The 15,394-nt window shown below is 33.5% G+C and overlaps 1 protein-coding gene across 15 annotated transcripts in view; it reads left to right on the plus strand.

Annotated features, from left to right (window-relative positions):
* KCNT2 (potassium sodium-activated channel subfamily T member 2) overlaps positions 1 to 15,394 on the plus strand; it is a 143,337-nt gene that overhangs the window by 101,627 nt on the left and 26,316 nt on the right. For 10 of the 15 annotated variants that reach the window (XM_054072863.1, XM_054072864.1, XM_054072861.1 and 7 more), the window contains 8 exons: positions 733 to 789; positions 1,893 to 2,042; positions 3,104 to 3,333; positions 3,945 to 4,161; positions 5,514 to 5,619; positions 5,898 to 6,070; positions 8,129 to 8,200; positions 11,220 to 11,354. In XM_054072863.1, the coding sequence (XP_053928838.1) occupies positions 733 to 789; positions 1,893 to 2,042; positions 3,104 to 3,333; positions 3,945 to 4,161; positions 5,514 to 5,619; positions 5,898 to 6,070; positions 8,129 to 8,200; positions 11,220 to 11,354 (1,140 nt within the window). The remainder of the gene's footprint in view (positions 1 to 732; positions 790 to 1,892; positions 2,043 to 3,103; positions 3,334 to 3,944; positions 4,162 to 5,513; positions 5,620 to 5,897; positions 6,071 to 8,128; positions 8,201 to 11,219; positions 11,355 to 15,394) is intronic. The other 5 variants (XM_054072856.1, XM_054072859.1, XM_054072868.1 and 2 more) reach the window with 3 other exon arrangements.

Here is a 15,394-nt window from a genome sequence, read left to right on the forward strand (position 1 = left end):
TATTTCATTTTATATGTATTTGAAGGAAGAGTAGTATTCTTAACAACTAGCAGAGTTTTCCATAAGCACAAAAGCAGACATATGGAAATGATGCTGTTTTCTGCTGTATTTGAGAACTTTAGCATTTAATTTTTAACTCAGGTCTGTCAATCATTTATCTATATTAGCAACGGTGATACAAAGTAACTATAGTAGAAACCAAAAGCACTTATTTCTTTTGCAATCACCATTAATTGATGTGAACAGATTGTTAAAGTAACTGATTTCTAGTCTGGCCATTGTATCCTGAGCAAAATAATTTTTTTTTTTTTTGCACCAATAGTTGTCAGCATTACTTTCAGTACTGCTTACGGAAATGTGTAAGCGTGCTGGAAAAGACTGAAAAAGTGAAAATGTCTAGTTATTATTTTTGTAATTTAATCAGCACTCATCAGAACATTTAATCCCAGTTCAGCTCCAAAATACAGGAAAATTGCAAAATTTGGACATCTTAGAATATGTATTAAAACTGGATTAATTGATTGAGTAGGTATGACTGTTCTTTAAAACCACTGTATATAACTGTATATTATATATAATATAACCGTATTATATATTATATATAATTCTATAATAATTGATATATACAATTATATATATACAATATATATAATATATTTATAATCTTTTATTATGATACAAAATATTGGAGGAAAATAGACTTTTTTACTTAAACTTCATGTGATTTTACAGAACAGCCCCATGGGAAGCTTTTAGACAACTAACTGGAACCAAGCAGATTTTTAACAGGTAAACATTTTATTTTAGGTGTAAAAGTTAGATATGGAAACATTTTCTTCTGTAATTACATGCCTAGTTCTGCGATTATACACCTACTGTGCTATTTGTTAATACTGTTGCAATAAAAATGGTTTACTTGTTTCCATTTTGAAACAAAATATTTCTGTGCTCAGGGTGGAGAAAAATGGTAAAATAAAGAAAACCAGAAATTATATTAAGATTTTGCAAATGTATGAGTGAACAGAAAGGAGCACATCCCAATATCTTGAGATCTTAGCTCCAAGTGACAAAACACAGAGCACATTCATCAGTTTTATGTCCTGTCTGCATTTGTTATAGCCAGAAAAACTCATGCAGACTGAACCTCCTTTTCACATAAAACTTAAAATAAGAAATTCACAGAAGCCCCGTGCCTGCAAGTTTTGGTGTTAGCTGAAGTTTGGAACATTTCCATTAACAGTCCCTGTGGATAAAGAGTGTTGTCTGCATATAACAAAGGATGATATGGTTAATATGGATCGAGTAATTATTTATAGTCTTGTGGTGAAGGAAAGAAGGCATATGCTTGTCATAGTACACGAGGCATGGTAACTAAAAATGTCCATAGGTTAAATGCTGAAGATTAACAATAAACAAACGTAGAAATGTAGTCTTTCTTACAGATAAAATGGCTGAAGACAAGTGGGTCTTTCCTACATAAGTTATTTTTAATGATCCTTTATCTACTTCAAACAGGAACCAGAAAATCTGCCATCGAGCATCTGAAGAGACTGTCTTAATGAATAGAATGGGCATACTGTGGTTTCACCTGGTTACTTTGCAATAAGTCTACTTAATATGGTGTAAATTTAAAGTGATTCAGCTATATCTCTCCTGATATTAAAGTACATAATCTTATATGCCTATTACTTAGCAGAAAATGCTCTTTAATTCATTAAAATAATTCTCTATACTTACAGATTACCAAGCTTTGATCTAAAGTATTTCTTTCAGATTAGTCTACAGGACCTCTTTAATAGGCATTTGTAGTTTCTATTGCCATGAAATACTGTTCCAATTAATAAGAATTTTACATTTGGTTTAAAATTATTCTCTTTCTATACATGTTTCAGGGAGAGCCAGCAATCACCAGAACAATGGCAGAAAATGTATGGCAGATGCTCTGGTAATGAAGTGTATCATATTAACCTGGAAGAAAGCGTGTTTTTTGCTGAGTATGAGGGGAAAAGCTTCACATATGCTTCTTTCCATGCACATAAAAAGTATGTTTGTTTTCCTATCCACAATTAAATCTCAAACAAATAACTGTTTATTGCTACACATTACTCTGTTTCTGGGTTCCAACGTCTGGCCACAGCTGGTCAGGTAAAAGCTCACATTAGCTCTGTATAGGCCAACTTAGTCTGAGACAATAGAATGGAAAGGATCTATACGATAAGCCTGCAAACCAGAAAAAAATTATAACTTAGAGACTTACATGACATCCCAAGTCCCTTTCCAAGTCCAAAACAATCTAGAAAAGGGTGAGTGGCAGGGTGCAAGCATTTTTTTTGTTTTCAATTTATTTAGGAGTCAGCTGGAAATCTGCCTTCCTTTGTGGTGATTTTATTTTAATTAAAATCTTCAGTCTAAAGGTGGTATATGCTACATTGTGTTGATTGTTCAAAATAAAGCCATATTTTTTCTGTTAGATGCTAACATATCTATTTAGGTTCCAGATCATGCATCTGTTATTCATTTCTGCTCTGTGTGGTGAACATACAAACTGAATGCAAATCATATATGTTGGTATATATTTAACAAAATGAACATATATGAACCCCTGAACACTGAGTTTATTTCATACTTAATAAGTGAGAAAGTGAGAGAAAGATTATTTTTTTTTACTTTAATTCTTTATTTCTCTAGGAGTGAATCAGAAAAATGAAATTTAAAAATGGTTTCCATTACATATGAATAATGCAACCGTTTGACATGACGACTATGTTTTCATATCACATGTCAATTTTTCTACTAATATTTGCTGAGAAGGTACTATTCATCTGATAGAAAAAAAATCTTCAGGAAAAGCATTAGCAGAATATTATCTGGATTGAGAAAAACAGTGGATTCAAATGCCTAGGGATTCATGAGCTCATGGAAATTGCTTGATCAGAAGTGGCCTATTTAGGAGAAAAAATTTTTGAATAGTTGTCATCCAAAAATCTGCAAAAGTTTATAATGCAAAATCTAAAAATTCATTTTACGTTCATTTTTTACAATGGAAATTCTGATATGCATGGGACTATGGAAAATAAACTGTGCCTTTCCTTTTCTAATTAAGGTTTGGAGTCTGTCTGATTGGTATTAGAAAAGAAGATAATAAAAACATTTTGCTGAATCCAGGTCCTCGATATATCATGAGTTCTACAGATATATGCTTTTATATAAATATCACCAAAGAAGAAAATTCTGCTTTTAAGAAGCAAGAAAAGCACAGAAAGAAACATGAATCAAAATTATCTTACCATGGAGCTTCTAGGCTACCTGTACACAGTATAATAGCTGGCATGGGTAAGTAAAAAGCCTCTCAATGTGTTCTTATTCAATGAAGAGTGCATTTTAAAGTGTATTCCTGACATTTTAAGAAATTATAATAGTGTGCAGAAAGATAAAATAGCAAACCCTTGCCCTCATATTTTCCCAAAAAAAATTCCAAGTGAAATTTGGTTATGTTTTTCTTTTACTTGATAATATGGAACTAAATCACTTAAGAGGTGTAAAAAAATAATAATAAAATATATGCAAAGCAAACCAACTGGGAAAATCACATGGGTAATTTGTAATAACTTTTCATAAGCTTCTTTAATTAAAACAATGCTTTTGCTCAATAAAACCCTACAGGTTGTTGGCGCATAAAAATATGGTTTGATTATCTAGGATATGATTTTAAAATAAATTAACAAGAAAACATATAGTAATGATAAGAAAAAGTGCTACTTTACAGGAAAAGGCTTCCTCAGATATAGTTTAAATATTTGTTATACTTTAATGTAATAAAACCAGTCAATATAGCATTCCTTTCAGTCTTTGGCCATATAGTCAGGTAATCCCCACTAAATATGGGAATCTTATTCAAATGTTTTGACAATCACTCTAAGAAAATGCTTTCAACTTTACTTTAGGGACAGTGGCTATTGATTTACAAGATGCTGGATGCCGAATGTCCAGTGGACCTACACTAGCTCTTCCTTCTGAGGGAGGTAAAGAAGGCAGACGGCCCAGTATAGCACCTGTTTTGGAGGTTGCAGACTCATCGTCACTTCAAACATGTGACCTGTTAAGTGACCAGTCGGAAGACGAAACTACCCCATCAGACGAAGAAGTCTCTGCAGGCTTAGAGTATGTATATTAAATATAAAATAAACCACATAATTGAAAATCTAATATTATTTAAATGGCACAGATAATTTTTTTACATGCAGATCAATCCAAGCAGATGTAGCAAGGAAGACCCATAAAGGCCAATTATGGAATTATTATTATTATTTTATGAAATGCTATTGCCTGTTACCAGAATGCTGGTACACCTATTTTGAAATAAATAAAACCCTCAAACCAAATCGATTAACTCCTCCATTTGCTGGAGATTTTCTATCCTCAGTTATAAAGATCTAGTTGTATATTGTAATATTTTTATAACATTTTTATGACCATTTTTCTTACATTCTACAGTTGGAAAGACAAGATTCTATTTGTTTACTTATTTGTAAACAACTAAATATTTCTTCCCTGAGGATGCAGAGATCATTAGATCATTCAATAGGCATGATGAACACCAGGGCTAGGTGTCTGACTTCAGAATGAAGGAATAACAAAAAAAGCAATACGAGATAAAATTATTACATCTAATTTAAAATACTTGTTAGCATGTTACTGAAAGAAACAGTGCATCACTCAGATAAAACCAGAAGATTCAATCCTGTAACTGCAATGCAGATAAGCAATTATGTTTATTGAGATTACTGACAGATGTTAAAACTGAAATACACAATTAAGCCAGTGGCTCACCTAGCACAGTTTCCCATCTCTAACAGTGGCAAGTATTAGAGCCCTCAGGAAAGATCATAAAGCTCCAGCGAAAAAAAAAAAAAAAAAAAAATAGAACAAGTAATCTTAAATCTGCAGATCGAAATAGTAGCGTTTAAAAGGCCTCTTATTAAAAACTAAGGCCAATTAGAGATTTCATTTCATCAGCAAGAGGATGTGCCTTTTAAAATTTGTTCCAGCCATGTTGAAAGTATGTTATTAAAGCAAGAAGATAATTACCTTACTCACTCTTGTAAGCGTTTGGAAGAAAAACAGAGAAGGAAGAGCATAAGTACCAGAATTATTTCTATTTTCTTTCCTTCCTTTTTTTCCTCAGAAGTTTCCAGTACATGTGCTTAAAACACTAAGGCAGCACACTATGGTACATCAGCCAAAAAGATGTGCATACAAAAAAACCTCAAGCAAAATCCTTTTAGTCCACAAAAGCATAACAGCCTTCGCTAAACTGTGTCAAATTGAATGAACCTACAAAACATGTTCCTTTTATCCTTATAAAACGTAGTTAATGTCATATCCTGGTCTCTGCTAGTCTAGAGATAACCACAAAACTTAGACATAGGTATGAAAATCCCATGAAGTAGTTGTATAGTCCACTGTGTTTCAAGAATTTGCTGTGCTGAAAAATGCTTGTTATGTTCTCCTAGGTATGCCAAAGGTTATCCTCCTTACTCTCCATATATTGGAAGCTCTCCCACATTTTGTCATCTTCTGCATGAAAAAGTACCCTTCTGTTGTCTAAGACTAGATAAGGTAAAGAGAGTTTCTGTTAATGAATTAAATTGCATACTGATTTGCATCTAGCATCTGAACAGAATAAATTCTGGTTTCTGCTAGAGATGAGGTTGGTTCAGCATTTACTAATCTGTGATATGTTTTCTCATCCTTTTCATCACCAAGTGTTTATGTCTAATCAGGTCTCTGTCAGGTCATCTGTTACAATTTTCTTCTTCTAATGGTAAAACCCTTTAATTTCACAGCTGAATCTCCTTATTCATATCCACTGAACCTCTTTCATATTTTGATTTTAGGGGTGCCAACATAACTATTATGAAGATGCTAAAGCTTATGGATTCAAAAATAAATTGATCATAGTTGCAGCAGAAACTGCTGGAAATGGCTTATATAACTTTATTGTTCCACTCCGAGCTTATTACCGACCAAAGAAAGAACTGAATCCCATTGTATTGCTCCTGGATAACCCGTAAGTAGACGTGGGGTTTTTTTTTCTGATATGTTTTAAACTCATTTTACCATTTCTTCAGTAGATGATCACTCTTCACATGGCCAACTTAAAATCAAAAACATTATGGCACATTTATCTTTGAGAAAAGTTAGGGACAAAAAAAAAAAAACCTTACGTTCACTGTCTCAGACAAAATTGGCAATTTACTGACTATAAATAGACATAGTGAATGTAAATGTCCTTATTCTTCATGGCCAACATTTCAGCTAAGTATTTCTTTTTAAAAAACTCCAAATAATGTGTTACTGCTTAATTTAAGTGACTTCATAAACACCATAAAAAGCAAGCTGAGTAACAGTTTCACAGGTACATGACAGCATATCAGACAACACTAACCTACTTAACACAAGGCACTTTGTGGCCTGGACCAGTTAAGTGTATTTTTAATAATTTTAGACCCTAAGATAAACAGTTATTTAAGACAGTAGGACACTCACCCACCCAATCACTTTGTCTATGATTATATAAATTGATGGAAGAAAATTAAAACCTGCAATACTGTTGGTACTATCATATCTGTCTAAAGATTGCTGGAATTCTTAGCCTTTCTTGCATTATCTGATTACAATTTAAGAGAAATTCTTCACTGGTAAGACTTTCATTTATAACCTGACAATGAATGAATTTTGGTGTTGGGTTTTTTTCCAACACTTTAGTGTTGCAGATTTGGTATTGTGATTTGGTATTGTCTTCCAAATCATAATTTGGAAGACACAAAAATGAGGTTAACCATATACAGAAAATTAGATCAAGCTGTGACTGAAAGAAATGAGAGCAGCGGAAATGTCTTATAGGTTCTGATTCCAAGCTGACGCTTCCCCTTGCATGTATATGTTCTAGTTTAAGTGATTTATTATACAAAGGCCTGCTATGAAGTGTCCCACTTTTGCCTCAGATAGCTCTTTAGTGAAGCTGTATACATCTTCTGCAAAACAGAAGCTTTATAATGTACATATTATGGCATAAAGTGTATTGTATAAATTGGAAAGGACTTCTCATTTGTCTTTCTTTAATATTAAAAAATTGAGCATAAAGTGCCCTCTAGTGTTTGTTCTCTTTTCCAGCATGGTGCCTGAGTTTACATGCTTTAATGCCGTTGTTACATTTTATGGTTAAACCCACTTTATATTAACATAAAGTAAAAACTATGATCGCTTATTAATACTCTTAGTGTTGTATCTCCCTACACAGCATTCGCAGTGACTGAAGGGCCAGCATTCATGGGACTACAGAAACTACCTGAAAAGCCAGTATGCTTTTCATGTATGCATGAGGTGGAATTCAGACTACCATGCAATTTAATTTGAGTGTTTCAATTTACTTCATTGTACTTAGAAATTCAATCACCTTTGATGAACATATCTGTGCTTTGTTGTTATATTCCTATTTTCTATATTTATGAAGGCACTTTATAACAGTATGTTTATTGTGATATCTACATATCACATCTGTTTTAAGATTTCTGATGTTTCTTCATACTTAAGAAGAAATATGATAACATTTATGATTAAAGAAGCAATGCAATAAAATATAGTATTGTAGTTTTCATATTCCATTTTAAAAATAAGGTTTCATCTAAGATTGTCTTGTTGACATGAATGGAGCTGTTGGGGCAAAACCCAAATGATGATTTGGCTTCCACTCCACATTTTAATTAGAAGTTCTCACTGCTTATTTTAATTACTCCTAAGTCATGCATTGGAGTATAACTGTGTCTGACATCAGTCATTCATTCTTATATTTGGAATTATACTGTGCCATAAAATTTCTGATTTAAGAGGCGCATTTATAAATATAAGCATGTTAATTCTGATCATTATTTATGATCACAGCAAACTTGATTCACAGCTTCTGTAAACCTATTTCCTCTTTTAGGAGATATTATACTGTTAAAGTTTAAAATAAGTTGTTTGTTTTTTTTTTAAAAAAAAAACCTACCAGTTTATTGAAATATTTTAGAACAGATGCTGCTGTTGTGATATTGTGTTTCATTTTGTAATCCCATCTGCTGCTTAGGCCAGATATGCATTTTCTGGATGCAATCTGTTGGTTTCCAATGGTTTACTACATGGTGGGCTCTATCGACAAGTAGGTGAAATTGTTGTTAGAAAACTCAACATTGTAGTGCTCAGTGGTTTGTTGTGTCTTGTCACTGCATGTTTAAGTGTGTGTTGCATTTGAAGACAATCTTTTTGCATGCTTGGTTTGTGTCTGTGTGATATATTTTGGGATTTCAAATTTTTTTATTTAGGTGCTTTTAAATATTTCTACAAATTGCCAGATTACAGCCCTGATTCTAGTGACATTCTATACTCAGTTATAATTTGTTTGGATTTACTGATTAGGGCTTTGTAAAGATAGGTATAGAATGTAGATATTCCTCAACATGTCCAACAGTCTGTCTTCCGCAACTTAAGATACCACCTACTCCTACACTTCTGTCTTCATCCCTGCTAGTAAATAGTTGCATATCTAGGTTTAGCAACCTAGATTTAATCTAAAAATCAGGCAGAAATAAGAGAAGAGCAAGGGGTCATTAACATTTTAGTAAATGCCTCCATGTAGAGTGACAATTTAGAGAAGAAACGTTGTGCTTCACTACATAGCTAATACCGAGTTAGGGCTACAATACCATAATACTCATTCCCCAGGCAGAAATAAGACTTATTTCCTGCCCTGAATTGAGAGAATATATTTTTTCAATGAGAATTCCTGAGATTCAACATTTCTCCATCTTGACCTGTTCTAAGAATTTTAAAATTACTTCTAATAGTGATACAGTTGCAGATTTTCTGTGGTGATACGTTAGTCATTGTGAGATTTGCAAAGAGTCTACAGAAAAGTTTTTCCCTTTCTGTATTTCTTCCTCTAAACTAATAAAGTGTCTCAGGTTGTTAATACCTGTTGCATTCTTAACTGTTAATTCCACAGCAATTATAAAGAGAATTCATACCAGTAGAATAAATTGAATTGACTCAAAGTGTCCACAGTAATTAATAACCCAAAGATGTTAACTTGTTTTATTAACATTGAAAAGCAAACTTCAATTAAACTTGCAGAAATTATTTCAAAATCAAATCCCTCCCTAAAGGTGTTTCGGTTTTAGAACTGAGTGCATGAAAAAAAAGAAGAATTATACAGAATTCTACAGTTTATAGTAATACTAGCATGAAGTTCTCATCTTTTCTGACAATACTATGACATTAATTCCTAGTACAATGACTAATCATGTTTTGTAGGAGGTATCTTTTCACAACTGTTTTCAACAATTCTTTAAAAACACATAGTTCATAGTTATTCCCTGTTTTCCTAAAATTGTTTTCAAATCATATACAATCAATAGAAATCAATCATCTTTACCTAAGAACTACCATGTAAAATACACAAAGGTTCCTTTCTTTTATAGTGGGTGTAGAATACATTCCCAAAGTGCTACGTACTAGCTTTGACTGTCTAACTTATTTGTCATTTGGTCACCTCGTGTGAAATGTCATCATCTTAGAGATAAAACCACCGAAAGGAACTACTCTTGTTTCCCATTCATTTTTGTTAGAAGGGGATGGCCAACACAAAAACAGCGTTACCAAAATTTATTGCTAGCATGAACTTCATCAAAATATGTCACCAAGTAGTAGCTATCTGTTCTACCGTCTTCAGGGATAAATGATTTGAGATGTGTAACTGAATAGATTTCACAGTTTTGAAGAAATCTATTCAGTATTAAGAAAAATACAGCTAGAGTTACCCGAGAAAGAGTATTACAATGCTTCTAATTAAGTATTTTTTAAATTCTCCACAAATTAGCTGAAACTGCTACAATAAGAATAGTTGTTGAAGTTGTGTATTGTTGAAAAGCAGAAAATCTGAGTATTTCAGAATATGCTGTTGTTTTCAGGGATCAACTGAAAGACTGACAAAGCAGAGGTATAGATTGCTCAGAGAACATTTGGAGTTCTGCTTGTGCACTGAAGTTGTTAGTACAGATCATATAAAATACAGCCTTTCTTTTGTACTAGTCAGCCATTGGTGATATTGCAGTTTCACAAGATAATTATAATTATGTATTTGTTTTGGAAGAATATATATAAGATGTAAAATAAATACCACAATTTCTGCAGTTTACCTTACCCAAAATTTCAAAATGACTTTATAATAGCTTACGTAAACTTAGTAACTGAAGACGATCATTACTGAAAAGAACTATCAGAACAATTAAGACTTAATTAATATTATAGATTGCCAAATAAGAAGCAATTATAATGACAAAACAGTTTTTCACCTTGGAAGTAAAAATAGTGATGCAAAAATTCAGTTTTCCAATTTCCCATAGAAACCATTAAATTCAGCCTTGCTTCATATTTTCACTTAAAAATTGCTAGGTTTATCATTACAGAAAAGTCCTTCCTGAACTTCTAAAAAATGTGCTTGGTTTCTATGGGAAATGTTATTGTTAAAAGAACTGAAACATGCGTCATTTTAGAAACAAAGCTATAAGGCATTATGTGAACTGCAACTCGGATGTCTGTGTTTTCGATGGTCAGGCTTTGCAGGAAACAGCAGTGTGCAAAGTTTTACTGATGTACAGCTGCTCCTAAAAGCATCATGAGAACTCTCTCACTCAGATTAACCTAAAAGAGGAATGTATTTGATATCCCATTAGAACATTTATTAGCATTTTGATACCGAAACATAATTGTGGGAGACAGCAACCTGAAGCCTTTATTTGAGTCTGTTCATTGCCAAAAATAACTGCAATGAAGCAAGTTGTTGCAGCATGTAAGGACATATTGTCTTCCCAAGTAACTGCTAAAGGACTTATTTTTAAAAGCTGAAATAAATTTATCCTTTTAGCAAAAGGAGAGGGACTGTAACAACCTACTGAAGCACAGTCTGTATGACTTCATGGAAAATAATTATCCCTTTTCCGTTTTATCAATTACTTGAGATTATATACTTGATATAGATTATATTGGAAGTTGTGATATGTATGTGGAGGTGAAGGGAACCAGCAACTCAGCCTGCAATCTGCAAATTCCAACCATCCCTAATCTTAAGTGTTCTATATTTAAGTTGCTTGTTTCTTTCTCCCTCTTTCTCTTCACAAAAGCCTAGATGACTTATTAAGATGTGGGGTCACCTTTGCAGCTAATATGGTGGTGGTGGACAAAGAAAGTACAATGAGTGCCGAGGAAGACTACATGGCAGATGCTAAGACTATTGTAAATGTTCAGACACTCTTTAGGTAAGGCATTTTTGCAATCTATTTAAACATCCTTATTAACCATAAAATAATGCCTTTTGTACTCAGATAAGATTTTTTTTTCTTTCTTTTATTAAAGTTTTCCCTTATATGAATTTGTGTCTTACATGGGCAAGCCTTTTTCCACCCTGATTTAGCCATATACTGAAATCTCAAATTAAATTCTATGCAGCCCAAAACTGGATGATCATTTTAAAAGCCAACTGTCAGATTAGCAGGAAGGAAAAGAAAGCTTCTCTTGAAGACTTAGGACCAAAGATAGCTGAGAAAAGAATTGTTTCCTCAGGGCAGCAGTCTTTCACAGTAATGCTAAAGACAGTTTGAAAAGCAGATCCTTCGAATGCTAAAAGGTAAGCAATGTGTCACTATCAAGTCAGCAGTAAGTGTTCACATTTTGAATAATTAGTTTTCAACAAAAATTATACTTTTAGGGACATGTATGAAACACTACATATGACACCAACATACTAACGGTCATGAAAGAATAACAGCATACACAGTGAAGAAATAGTCAGTGTAGTAAAGAGATAGTGAAGGTAGTGCTGTGATGAAGAGCTAACCACACTGAGATTTCCTGTTCATTTTTAGAAACTCTTCTGATTAAAGCCTCGCTTTGTGTTAAATGTCTGATCCAACAAGTAATGGAAGATACATGTCCCTTTAAAATGTGAAAAAAAGTGAAAACAAGATGTTAAAACAAATTAAATAAACCACAACAACAAAACAAAAAACCCCTCCACACTATACCAAACACACTACACAGTAAAGCATGAGATGGAATGGACTTGGAACTTCAGTCTAGCACTTCCTGTTCTTCATTCTAGTACGACCTGCACAAAATTAAGTCCTTCCCTAGAGCATTCAGTATCATTCTATATTTCTAACTCTTTCTGTGTTGAGCCTTCCACGTAAGACTGGAGAGAGGTGCATAGTAAAAGTCTTTTGAAGCTGTCAGTGTTTTTAGAGAACTGACCCATTAAACCACAAGTATTTCAATGGAGATCTTTTATTTTTCAATGAAATTGTGTGTGAGAATGTGGTTAAATGCTGTCTGCATTTCTGCATGTGCTCAAAAGAAGCAAAATCTATTACACAAGAGACTTTAGTTCTGTCTCTACCTCTGAGTTTTTGAATTTGTACCCAATACTAGCACAAGTGTGTGTGTTTCATAATCACACCTAAATTTAATTTATAAACTACAATTGGACTTAACCTATGCATCATTCAAATCTACTCTTAAGCATCTTATGTCAGGGTATCTCTCTGAGGTTTTGATGTACATCACTTAAATTTTTCAGAAATGCAGTTTACCTCCAAATTGAAAAATGAGTTGAATAAAACCATAACATCATAGCAGTACACTACGTACCATGTGTATCCAGCTAAAACTTATATAATCGTTCAGTTGTCTTGCACAATGCTTACAACTAGATGGCAGCTTTAACTCATGTATGAACTGTGTCTGGTTTAATATTCATGGTACTTCTTACAACTATAAAAAAAATCATAAATATTTTGATTTAAGCCTTAACAATGCTTTATAAACTTTTGCAAGTAGTGTATTATATATTTTTTTTCATTTCTTTTCTCCCTAGAACACATACAATAATTTCACTGTATTTTTATATTATATAAACGTTGTAGAAATAAGTAAGCTTTGGGAAGAGGCATAAGATAGTGGCATTTACCTGTTCTACAGAATAAACTACATTCATTGCACCAAGGTAAATTGTCTTGTAAATGAACTTTAAAAATACATTTAAAGGCTGTTCGTTACTAAATAAGAGCTACTAATATCAGAAACTAATGAAGAAGAGACTGGACATGGTTGAGGACCACAACACTTAACACAGGCTCTGATGTTAAAGAAGGATTTTAAACCACCAGTGTTTTGCTCTTCTCAAAGATATCACATCAATGAAGAAGATTCCACTTAAGTCTAATCCAGTGAAAACATTCAGGAGACACAGACTCACTGATTTGGTTGTCTCAGAGCAGCTGATCTCATGAGAGTTGGAGGGCAGGCCTGAGAGGTGGTGCAAGCATGCTGCAGTATTGTTGGGTCTAGGTTGCCAGTTCTCATATACCTGTTCTGACACTAATCTCTGATTTATATATTAATGATCTTGCTTTGCTAGAAGAGTGTGTCCCCCTCCACCTTGGAGGAGAGATGCATTGTTTATAAATGACAGGGTTATCAGCACATTTAAGGCTAGAAACTGTTCCATACCAATTAAAAATGTAACACAACACAAGCTTATCTAGCTTAATTATAGTAAAAAGGTATAAAGGTATAAAGAAATGTGACTCAAATGATCACACTAAGAAAGCAAATCTTTAATCCTTTGGGTGGAAAAGAACAAGTTATCATAGTTTAAAAGTACAAGGAGAGATTACTAGTTTCAGACTCAGTCCTAGAGATACTTTTCACTTTTTAACATGAAATATGAAGGCAACTATTGAGTCCATACTGACAGTTATGAGTCCACCTCAGAAAAACTGTGGATTTCCTCAGGCAGCAGTTCTGTACAAGGAGGAATGTTTATATTTACTTTTGCTTTTAGTGGATTTAAATGTTGGCATTTGGGAGGCCCTGTTTTAAAGCTTTTATTAGCTAACATCCTGATGACTATGTTTCAAATACTGCAGGAAACCTGTTGACAGCAGTCCACCCAATAAGTCAATAGTTTGTCTGGTATCTAGCAGTCAGGAGTCAGCCCTTGCACAGCCAGCCTGCTCCTGTGCTGAAAGTTTTAGGGCAGTGTGCCTTATACCCGGGGCTTGAGGCAAGCTAACCCTGACTCTCTGGAAAGTAATTTCCCCCAATTCTGCTAAAAGGCACTCTGAAGTAAAACATGCATTTTACCAATATCAGGTTTGAAACTGATTTTCTAATATAAGTCAGTTTTAATATCTTGGTGATAAACTAAACCCATCTTTAACTGAAACCTAGTGACCTGCATTTTATCTGTAACTTGTACATATTTTATGAGTAGATCAGCTTTTAATTTCCTGTTATTCTTAGTTCTCAATGTTATGTTGTAAGTTTTCAGGTGTGAATGTCTGTCCTTTAATACAGCAATGCAAGAAATTTTCCAACCAGCAGAAGTTTAAGTAATTCTATGCTCCATGATACAGGAATAATGCAGAGGAAATTTGTTCTCCTTCTTCCTCATAACGTAACAGATTTGTTAACCTACTTAATAAGTACAAGTTTATACCTAGAAATCTGATATTATCCAGATTTTTTTTCAGTTTTCATGAGCACTTCACAGGTTTTTATAACACACAGCATAGAAGTGACAATGTACCACAATTACATCTCAAACGTGTGGTTATCATGTATGTAATCAATGTATATAGACTTCATGCCCTAAGTGCTTAGGACATAGGTAGGTTTTTTATAACAATACGGCACCACTCAGAGTTTGTATCAAAGTCTGAGTGTAAGAGCTAAAAAGGTGCAGATGTTCCTGACCATGCTCAGTGCCTTTTGAGCTACAGTGCACACAAATGGTCATTGTTAAGTGATTAATAACTCATGCAGTTTGCCAAGTCCATTTTTCTTTATGTGATCATATTTCATATTTGTTTGTCAGAACATATTTGGGATAGCGTAATCATTACCAGTCTACATTTTGGCATCAACAGACCTAAGAAACCATATTGTAGTAATATGACATTACACATAGCAGCAGATAGTCTTGATATATGTTTCCTCACATTTTGGCTCTGCTTGGGCTGCCATTTCAGTGAAGTTTCTCCCTACAAAAATTAGGGAAGAAGAATAAAGACTTGCAAAAAAGTATGTTGGAGTCCATTGATGCTAAATTACTGAATTCAGCTTCCAGAAAAAGCCCTGTAATTTTTATCTGAATGAAACTGAAGCCACATTTATGATGTCATTAGTACCAGAATTATCTGTTGTCGTGTGTAGATAAGTACTTTCAGGATCAGCAGAACATCATCTTTTCTGACTCTAATCTGTATTGGAAATACTCAAATAATAACCCGAGTTATAT

The sequence above is a fragment of the Cuculus canorus genome, chromosome 8, assembly GCF_017976375.1.
Source record: "Cuculus canorus isolate bCucCan1 chromosome 8, bCucCan1.pri, whole genome shotgun sequence".
NCBI lineage: Eukaryota > Metazoa > Chordata > Aves > Cuculiformes > Cuculidae > Cuculus > Cuculus canorus.